A 10,289-nucleotide genomic window follows, 5' to 3' on the forward strand; every position below is an offset into this window, starting at 1 on the left:
GATGGACCCGGATCAGGTCAAGCTCTGCTCTTCTTCCTCCGGCAGATGAATTACAACTTGACTTGGGCCTACATCGGCCGAAAGAATAGGCCCAACTTTATTTTATGAATTTCTTTTTCAAGAAGTCACTAGTTTGGTGTCGGTTGAACATACTTCTTTAGAAAGCACCTTTAGCGCGACTTTGTAATACAGTCTAATATTATTCTTTTTCATTTGTAAGTAAGAGGATTTAGGTTCGATTCTCATCAAAAGTGAATTTGAACCACATTATTATTGTTAACCTAGTGTGAGGTTTAGCCTTCCCCACCTCCTTAGCATAGAGAATATCATTTGTTCATAAAAAAAATTAAAAAAAAAAAAAAAAAGTACTTCTGTTAGAAGTCGTTTTTGCTAGAATTCCTATTAGAAGTAAAAAATTTGAGCACAAAAACTTCAAGCACTTTTATAAGCACTTAAAGTGCTTATTGAAAGAAGCGATATTGCACTTCGTGAACTTTTTTGAACACACAAACACATTTTTTGGTCAAACACAATAAAAAATACTTTATTAATCTAAAAATATTTTTAATTATTTTAAAAACACTTTCAAATAAAAATGTAATTTAATAAAAATATCTAACTTGAGTGCAACGAAATCAAAATCTAGTTAACCTAACACAAACATGCTTCATGTTCATGATCCCTATCATTCCATGTTAAATGTTGACCTTGCTTTTATTTATATCAACATCTAACTTTATTAGTTGCCATCAACTTGGTTCTCGTCCCTAACCAAGATAATTTAATTTACTACAACTATAATTCTAACCACAGTCAGTGACGGATCCAGAATTTTAAACTCGGAATGTCTTAATAACAAAGGTAAAATTTTTTATAGATTAAAATAACATTTAAAAGTTAAATTATCATACATTTTATTGTCAGTTTTAAAAATATTTAAAATGATTTCTGACCACATAATGTACGATGAACGAATATGATTCACAAATTCCCAAAATACTCACAAAGAGGATCCGACGAGAATTAGGATTCCTTTATTTATATCAACATCTAACTTTATTAGTTGCCATCAACTTGGTTCTCCTCCCTAACCAAGATAATTTAATTTACTAGAGCTATAATTCTATCCATAGTATACGTGTTATGAGGATCAATTTATCTAATCAAATTAGATTTTTCAAAAGCAATTTTTTTTATATTAAAAAGACTTATCTAATCTTTTTTATTTTATTTTTTATTATCAGATATCTAATCTTATACTATAAAAATAAAAATTAAATTAAATTGCAAAAACGAATTGACTACCATAAATATAAGATTAGCTTCATGTTTTAAAATACAAGCGATATCCTACTCTAAATCACACTAAAGAAAGAAAGCGATTCTGAACCTCGGACATAACACCCTAGCTATCAGGCAAATGTTAGTGAACTGTATTGATTAAAAATTAAATAAAATATAGTACTATCTATGCATATTTTTTTATTTTTCACACACTTTTTAATTTTCAACCGTTCAACCTACAAGTCGACATAGAGCCCACAATAGCATGGGCCGCAATCCGAACCGAGCCCATCATTATTTAAAACAAACAGCAAGATCCGAAAGGGTTCCTAGATTCCCCCACGTGGCGAGAACCCATTCGCCGTGGCGAAAATTTGGATTTGCCGCGCAGTGCGTCAAAACTCAAAACCTACGAGGACCAAGCGATGGCTTCGGGAATCGTCATATTTACGAACCCGAGGTTCGGACACTCTTAACCAAATCAGCCTCTGTCCTTTCGCTCAAAACGCAGCAACTCCCGCTGGATAAAGACAAAAAAAAGTGTAATTAAGCAACCCTAATATTACGGGATTATTGGTGCCTAATTAGGCTTCCATTACAACCGTCGGATGGTATAAGAGAACTGAATCGTGACCATCCGTTGGATCTACATCTACCTTCTCTGTTCATCGGATGTAACAGAGCACTCAGGTCTTGTCTCTCTGTCTTTCTGTCATTTGTTTGGCAACAAAACAGAGATTTCCAAGTGGGTTTTTGACTCAGCAGCTCTCTTCACTCGAATTTGGCCTGGCTCACCACCTGGTATCCCTCTCTCTCTCTGTCTCTCTCTGTCTCTCTCTAGAAAAACATGTTCTTTGTGGTCTTGTGTTGGTGTTGTTGATGTTTTGCTGAGATTGTTGGATCTGTTTTTTAGGATGTTTTTGGGGATCCATTTGCATGCAGAGGTTAGGAAGTAGTCAAATTATTAGTTAATTATAAAAGATTAGAACTTTTTCACTGTTTTTATTTAAAGTTGATTTTTTTGGGGAAATTGAATTTGTGGGTCAGCCATAAATTTAAATTTGCTTTTACCTTTTGAGTGTTGGGTTCATTTTTTAATAAATAAATTTAATTTTTTTTTTCTGAAGAAATTTAGAGATGAAGGTATTCAAATTGGAGACTTTGAGCTCAGATTTCTCTAAATGCAGTAGACCCAGTTGATGCCTCCTTCTCTCTCTCTCTCTCTCTCTCTCTCTCTCTCTTAAATTCAATAATATTTATCAGTTGAAGTTGACACATCTTTTGCATGATTAATTTGGTTGATAGTGAGAGGAGGTGTTTTATTTGCATGATTATTTGTTTTTTTAGAAAAATATGTGCAGTTTTCTTGGACTGGATTTTCTCAAGTAAACGATGCTTGTAGAACTTTCTTAATTATTATTTTTAATTATATTTTCAGTTTTTTTGAGGTTAAATCCGTGAAACCATTCTTTCAAAGCTACAACTTCTTTTATTTTATTCAATTTTTTTTTTAAATTTAAATTTCATGGAGGCCATAAAAATTTAATGCACAACGACTTCTTCACATGCAGCTATGAAGAGGATAAGCTTCTTTCACTGCAAAGACTTTAAACCTCTGATCTTCTGTCCTTCAAGCAACACGGATCTTCACTGTTAATCTGACGTGAGCTGAAGAGATTTCGAATTTACGATGTCAATTTCGGAGAAATCAAGGCCGTGCTCACCTTCCTCATCTTCCTTATCACTGTCACCGATGTCAGTCCACGATTTTGATCCGTTGCTGAAAGATTTGAATGAGAGGAAGCAGAGTTTTCGCCGGAATGTGGTGTCGTTGGCATCGGAGTTGAAAGATGTTCGGAGCCGGTTAGCGTCTCAGGAGCAATCATTTGTTAAAGAAACCCTCACAAGACAGGCATGTGGTGGTTGTTAATTTCAATATTCTTTTTGTGTTTTATATGACATGGTTTTAGCCTTGAAATCATTTAGAGTTTGTTTGGATGTTTTTTGAAATGAAATCGTTTTTGGTAAAAATGTTTTTGGAACCAATCTTTACAAAAAATGCAAGTGAATTCTGAAAAACACTTAAATGATTCATGAAAGAAGCACATAACCGGTGCTTCTTGCAGAAAGCACTTCAAGTGCTTTTGAAACCAAAAAACATTTTCTCTAAAAGCGTTTTTAATTATTTTAAAAGCACATCCAAATGAGTTTTTGGAATTAATTTTCGCACATCCTTTTTCTCTTCTGCTCGCCCTTATTTATTGGCGGTCGTTGGATTGATTCAAGAGCAGAAAGAGAAAAGGAGAGTGCGGAAACCATTTCTCTTTTTCTTTAGGAGTTTTTTAATTGTGGGGTCATTTGGGTTTGTTTGTACTAATTACAGGAAGCAGAGACAAAAGCCAAACACTTGGAAGAGGACATTAGCATAATGCAGAAGAGATTGGAACAGAGAAATCAGCAGCTTGAGGTCTCAGCATCTGCGGCCGAGAAGGTTCCACTCTTTTCCTGCTTCTTGATTATGTATAACTTTGCATTTAGTTTTTTAATTGCTTGGCTAATTAAGGACGTGATTGGCTAATTAAGGTGGTTAGATTTTCTATCCCGAGTTGATTATTTTTGTTTGCATTGCATCTTATTGTTTTGAAGTTGTCAAATAAGCCGGACTTGTTGAGGATGCCTTTTGGCTTTGCCTCTTTGTTTTTGGCGGAGCCCATTGGAGAAAAGGTGACCTTGGCTTTATGTTTTTGTATAACGGTTGTTCTGAACTGTACAAACTTATGGTTTGTTTATAGCATGTATGGTGGCCATTTCGTTTTTAGATTTTAGTTTTCTCTAGCTGGCTTGCTTACTGTTTTCCAGTAGAAGCCTGCATTTGTTTTCCCTTCGGTGATACATTACAAATGAGAAACCAATGGGATTAAAATTGTGCTCATAAGCATCTAGTTCCCATAACACTCACGCACACACAGCGTCTTTTATTTTTGCCTCGTAAATGGACAAAGTCTTAATAAGTTCAAATTCAAAGAAGCCAAATTAGTTTCAGTTTCCATATCAACACGTTAAATAATTCAGCCTGCGTAAAATCATTACAATTGCGTTTAGTAACTAATTAGTAAATTGGCTAATTTATTTTTGTAGTCTCTGCATATATACATGTGGGCTGGCGCATAGTACTTGCATTTATAAACAGAACACATCGACATAACATGTAACTGTTGTCCTGAAAGCAGAAATCCAAATTCAACTTTATTTAGTTAATTTCTGACTGAGGTATAGCATACTTTTTATGTATAACTAGACATTAAGAAGTAGAGAGTGCCGACCTAAGACGTGTGGAAGTTAAATAACTCAAGTAAATAACTGTTAGTTTGAAGCTTGTTTTGCATGTCTTCGTATTGTGAAGTTTTGAGTCGGCTTGTCACCATTATTTATTAGGAAAACTAACGAAAAGTCCAAAAAAACTTCCTTTTTAATGAAAAGCCCTTTTTAAAGGTATAGTGAATAGTACAAGGAAAAGGTATAAATGTGGTTTTTCGTTAAAAATGAACAGTACCGGTAGTGTTTTGTTAAACCTCCCATATTTATTAGCTATAAAGAGCTTTGTCAAACAGATTTGGAAAATAGTTGGATTTTGTAAATTTATGAGTTTACCTTGATGATTGTGTAACCGATAGCCGACATATTTGTATTTTGGAACATCCCTTGGCTATTGTCTCCGAACAGTGCATCGATTTATAAGCTACCAAGATAACTACTTTCATATCATAGTTTTCAGTAGTTAAGGTTGTGAACCTTTATTGGTGCACACATTTCCCTGACTATAATGTTATTAACGGAATGCAGTACCTCTCCGAATTGGATGGTCTGAGATCACAACTTTCAGCCACGCAAGCAACTGCGGATATTAGTGCTGCATCAGCTCAATCGGCGCAGCTTCAGTGTTTAGCACTTTTGAAGGAATTAGATGAAAAGAACTGCTCGTTAAAAGAGCAAGATGATCGTGTAATTAGGCTAGGAGAGCAATTAGATAATCTGCAGAAGGATCTTAAGGCTAGAGAGTGTTCCCAGAAGCAACTGAAAGATGAAGTTTTGAGAATGGAGAATGACATTATGCAAGCTGTCGCAAAAGCGGGGGTGAACAAGGACTGTGAGCTGCGGAAAATATTGGATGAGGTATCTCCGAAGAATATTGAGAAGATCAATAAGCTTTTAGTTGTGAAGGATGAAGAAATAGCAAAACTGAAAGATGAAATCAGGGTAATGTCTGCTCATTGGAAGCTCAAAACTAAGGAGTTTGAATCACAGGTACATCCATCACGTGCTTTCTTTTCCTCCAGTTTTTTTATAAGGTCCTCGTTAATAGATCTGTAATGAAGTTCAACAATTTTCTGGACAGTTGGAGAAACAACGACGAGTTGATCAGGAACTGAAAAAGAGGGTCTTGAAATTAGAGTTTTGTCTACAGGAAGCTCGTGCTCAAACACGAAAGCTGCAAAGGGTAATCGTTAGTTTTCTTTTCACTGTTTTTGTCAACTTCAAATAAAATTCTCAGTCCTTGCTAAATTGTTCTTGCCATTATATTTGGGACTAACATGACCTTGGAAACATAATTCATTGCGACAGATGGGTGAGCGGAGAGACAAGGCTCTGAAAGAGCTCAGAGATCAGTTACAGCAGGGTGGCTGTGGAGCTGCAGCTGCTGAAAGACAAAACTTTTGGGAAACCTCTGGTTTTAAAATCATGATGTCTATGTCCATGTTGATCTTGGTGGTGTTCTCAAAGCGATGAAATCATTGTACTGGCGAGTGTCGTGTATAAACAGCATGAAACTTTAGTTTTAGTCAAAGAATTAGGAGTAGCTGCACAGGCCACAGTTGTAGAGGTTCTCGTTACGTAGCATTAGCAAATAATGCAATTTTGTGGTTCTCGTTAAAACCACATTAGCGTATGAATATCGAATTTGCAGGTAGGTTCTGTGAATTTTAATACCTCAAGTTTTCCTCATCTTCTAAGTCCAACAGGTGCTCTGATGTTCGTAGCAGTTTGGTTGCTGCCCTCTCACTTAATTCATCTTTGAGGCGAAAACTTCAGAGCTTTCCGTGATGTTACGATCAAGATTCAGGTAAATGAGTGAAATTTACTTCGATGAATAGCAGAATTTCCCGCGCTAGTTTACTAAATATATGAAGCAATCTAACTTCAATTCTATTAGTAACAACTCAGTACACAGAACTAGAATACCCAACTAAAAGATATACAAGATCACAAATCTCTATTGCAACTCCACCTCAAGAGTAAAATTGTTGTTTCTATAGCAGCCCGGGTTTAGACATCGAAAAGCTTACCTCCACTTCACCCAGAACCATCTCTGCATCCCCAACCTAATGCAAGACAGTACCTACCATGCGTCCTCTACCGTCGTTTCATGCATATGTAGTTACGTACAACCGCGATTATGATGAGAAAACGAGTTTATGAGGAATCTGATCACTCATTGAGTTACATGGAGAAATTCCATTTTCACATGTTGAGAAAAATATTTCTTGTAACCAAGGCTGTTCCGAAAAGGATGCAACCAAAAGACGGTTGCAAGCTTGCTGAAGTGGATATTGATGTGTTGAAACCGGGACGGCTGTCGGGCTCAAATTCTGGCATGGTTCCTGAAGGAGCCGGGTTGCTTGAGTTCAAACCCGAAGGCGGAGTACCAAAGCTGCAAGTAGAGGTGATATTAGTGATAGACTTGGAAATGTAGTTGGAGTATGAAAGTCATGAGATACGACACTATACATACCCTAATACACCTTCCCCTGGTGGTGGAAATGATGTGATTGCTGGCGGTGGAGTTGACGTTGGTGGTGGAATTGTCAATGTTGGTGGTGGAGTTGTTGACGTTGGCGGTGGATTGGTTGTTGTCTGATTACGAGTTGGTGTTGGTGGTGGAGTTGTTGACGTTGGTGGTGGAATTGTCGATGTTGGTGGTGGAATTTTTAATGGTGGTGGTGGATTCGTAGTTGTCTGATTCGGAGTTGGTGATGTTGGTGGTGAAATTGTCGATGGTGGTGGTGGAATTGTTGATGGTGGTGGTGGATTCGTTGTTGTCTGATTCGAAGTTGGTGTTGTTGGGGTTGAGGATGATGATGATGATGCATAAATGCAGGAACCAGTGCCTGTTCAAAAATTACATTAGTCTCAGATGTACATATTCTAAACTACACTAAGCTGCAGGAGGGAAATTCGAACTAGGATGCAAGAGATCGGACACAGTGCCTAGACCAATTAGCCTAACCCAAAGTCTAAGTCCTCTTTGAGCTTACTTTTGATAACCAAAACCGAATCTTACTATGTTTGGCACAAAAAACTTAAAAACGATTCTCAGTCGTGGAACCACATTATAAACAAGGAGAAAAAAAAATTCTAAGTGCCGGTATTCAAGCAGGTACCTCACATGTCATAATTCAAGTGGATGGACACGAGAAAATATATCATTCCTCTACTTGTAATATGACATGCGGAGTACCGCTTGGATGCCCGGCATTGGAAAACCCTCTCCTAAACAAAATCTCCAACCAGCCTTCAGTTGATGTATAGTATAAATCATATGGAAGAAACAAAAAGTACTGATGAATGAAATATTTTTCTTACTTGGATTAGCAGAAACTATTGTGGCAACCCCACCAAAGTCACAGCTAGTTGACACAGGATGCTTCTGATAGTAGCTGTTGAATGCATAAGAGGCATGATTCTGTAGAGAATTTGGATCGTAACAGCTCCCACCCTGCTGGATCTGTGAGCAATCTATGCCTCCCATTCCACACGCATAATCCAAAGCTGCCTGAAGTGCTGCTTGCGGTGCTCCACTCTTTGCCACACACCAGCTCTGCCCTGGAACTGCAGGAGCATTAGAAGTTGCGGGAGGTGTGACCGGATTCGTGACGGGTGGTGTTGTTGAGGGAACACCTCCAGGTGGCGGTGGGTAAGTTGTCGCAGGGTTAGTAGTTGGTGGAGTTGTGGTAACTGGCAATGGTGGACTCACAGGGTTTGAGGGAGAAAGTGTGGAGGAGGAAACTTCCACGGGGGTGGCAGGGTTAGCTGGAGTTATTGTTACCGGGTTTGTAGCTGGGACAGTGACATTGTTTGGGGAGTTGTATGGAGAATTTGTGGGTAGTGGTGGTGTTGAATTTGTAGGGAAGATTGTTGGTGAGCCATATGCATCAAGTGAAGTTGTTTTCGGGTGGAGATCGCTTAGGAGTTTTCTGCTGGAAGAAGGAAATATCTGTTCCTCTTCTCTTTTGAGCTCTTTCTGTGCAAAATCTTCCGGATCCATGCAATCTACTTCTGCATATAACCCTACTAACCTACTTGCAATCTGAGTTTCGTTTTCTAAAGCTTTTGAAACCTTGTCGGCGAATTGAGCCACTTCAGTTGTATTGGGAACTGCTGGACTTTTGATTGTCAAAACCATTGGGACATCACTACAAGTCAGAACGGAATGAGCAAGGCCGGCTTTTTCGATCAATGACCGAACAAATTTGTCGCCCATGCTCAATTCTTTGTCGATGTTTGCTTCTATAACGACGGATCTCACTTCATTGATAAAACTACAGATACTATGCAGGTCTCTTTCATTTCCTCTTCTCAAATTCTCAAGAAATGACAAAGAAAATGCTACTGACACCTTAATTCTTCGGTCGAAAGGAAGACTAGTGAGGATAGAGTGTAGGGTTTTAAGGCTGGATAAAACCCTAGGCAGACTAGATTTTCTTGTATCATCATTGCCACTAATTGCTACGATGCTTTTGATGTCTACTTGCGAGATAAAGGGCATTATGTGCGTTTTCAACCATGATTTTGAGGAAGATTCGGAGCTGATTATGTTTTCGACCTGCCTCTCATTCAAGTAGAGATCAACAGCTACACCGTTTTTGGACAGAGTACTTAAAACCCTAGGATCTTCGACAGAGACTCGAATCTGAGACGCGTTGATCTTGTTTTGCTTCAGGAATGATAATGTCCTTCCAGGTGATGAAACTGCAGTGTTTCCACTTGCATGATATGAGAAACCCACCAGGGTTCCTGTTGGATGTGAAAAAAAAAAAAAAGGAAAAAAATGACAGAAACTTCAAATTACTTTAACTGATAGTTCTAGCTGTAACCAGTTATAACCCAAATTTATATAAACAAGAACCGATCAGAAAATGAAAAATGCATATTCAACTTCAAATTGATCAGTGTGTTCATCGAAATGGAATCTGACATAAGTGACGTTTCGAGTAAGTGTGTACACAATCTTCCCCAGTCCGAAGAAATGATTCAACAAAATAACTAACGTGTCAAAAAGTAAAAACTTATTACTTACCTGATGAACAGAAAAAGAGGAGAGAGAGGAAGAACAAGAATAGGCACTTGGAAGCTGCATTGGCCATGATTTTGTGAGGTGTTTCTGGGATTCCAAGGAAAGACTAAGCCGGATTTTAAATGCGATTCATAAGCGTCCTTACTGAAAGCGCTAACGAGCAACGGGGAATGGGGATGCTTTTAATAACATTGCACGTAGAAATGGAGTGAATTTAAACCAGTGGAGAGCGCAAAGTGTATGAACACAAAGGTGGCAAAAAAGAAAAAGTGACAAAAATGAGTCGAATGATGAAGAAAATAAGTTTGCTTTGTGACTAAGGTTCATGAGAAACATTGGAAAGAATCAAACCATGATGCTTTTGTGCTTCTTTATCTTTCCTAAAGAGAGAGATGAGGAGCCGATGAAGATTTAAAGTTGGCGCTAAAAAGTAATAAGATTAATTAAGATCACCATGATGATTAAGGCTGTCGGCAGTGTTACTAATAAAGAAATGATTTCCGCAAAGTTTTTTCTCTTCATGCACTTCCCCGTTTATTTATGATCTTTAAATTGAATAAAATCAAAGAAAAAAAAAAGGACAAAAGAATAGAGAGGTTTACGGGGGAAGAGAATAAATGTGTAAAAATCATTTTTCTTAGGGTAAAATGCG

The 10,289-nt window shown here is 37.7% G+C and overlaps 2 protein-coding genes across 3 annotated transcripts; one reads left to right on the top strand and one right to left on the bottom strand.

Annotated features, from left to right (window-relative positions):
• Positions 1-1,964: 1,964 nt before the first annotated feature.
• Positions 1,965-6,253, top strand: LOC137723388 (nuclear envelope-associated protein 2-like). Of its 2 annotated transcripts, XM_068462579.1 has the most exons (7): positions 1,965-2,085; positions 2,856-3,200; positions 3,672-3,775; positions 3,931-4,008; positions 5,128-5,589; positions 5,681-5,782; positions 5,908-6,253. In XM_068462579.1, exons 2-7 carry the CDS (start codon positions 2,975-2,977, stop codon positions 6,070-6,072), a joined length of 1,137 nt encoding a protein of 378 aa, XP_068318680.1. In that variant the 5' UTR covers positions 1,965-2,085; positions 2,856-2,974; the 3' UTR covers positions 6,073-6,253. The 2 variants fall into 2 exon arrangements, with proteins under 2 accessions (XP_068318680.1, XP_068318681.1); XM_068462580.1 differs by lacking the exon at positions 3,931-4,008.
• Positions 6,254-6,382: 129 nt separating this feature from the next.
• LOC137723387 (glucan endo-1,3-beta-glucosidase 3-like) lies at positions 6,383-10,036 on the bottom strand. The gene is made up of 4 exons (XM_068462578.1): positions 9,641-10,036; positions 7,927-9,357; positions 7,076-7,451; positions 6,383-6,994 (listed from the first exon to the last, which is right to left on the bottom strand). The coding sequence occupies exons 1-4, from the start codon at positions 9,705-9,707 to the stop codon at positions 6,805-6,807; spliced, it is 2,064 nt and encodes a 687-aa protein (XP_068318679.1). The 5' UTR covers positions 9,708-10,036; the 3' UTR covers positions 6,383-6,804.
• Between the last annotated feature and the right edge of the window lie 253 nt (positions 10,037-10,289).

This window comes from Pyrus communis, chromosome 17 (assembly GCF_963583255.1).
Source record: "Pyrus communis chromosome 17, drPyrComm1.1, whole genome shotgun sequence".
Taxonomy (NCBI): Eukaryota; Viridiplantae; Streptophyta; class Magnoliopsida; order Rosales; family Rosaceae; genus Pyrus; species Pyrus communis.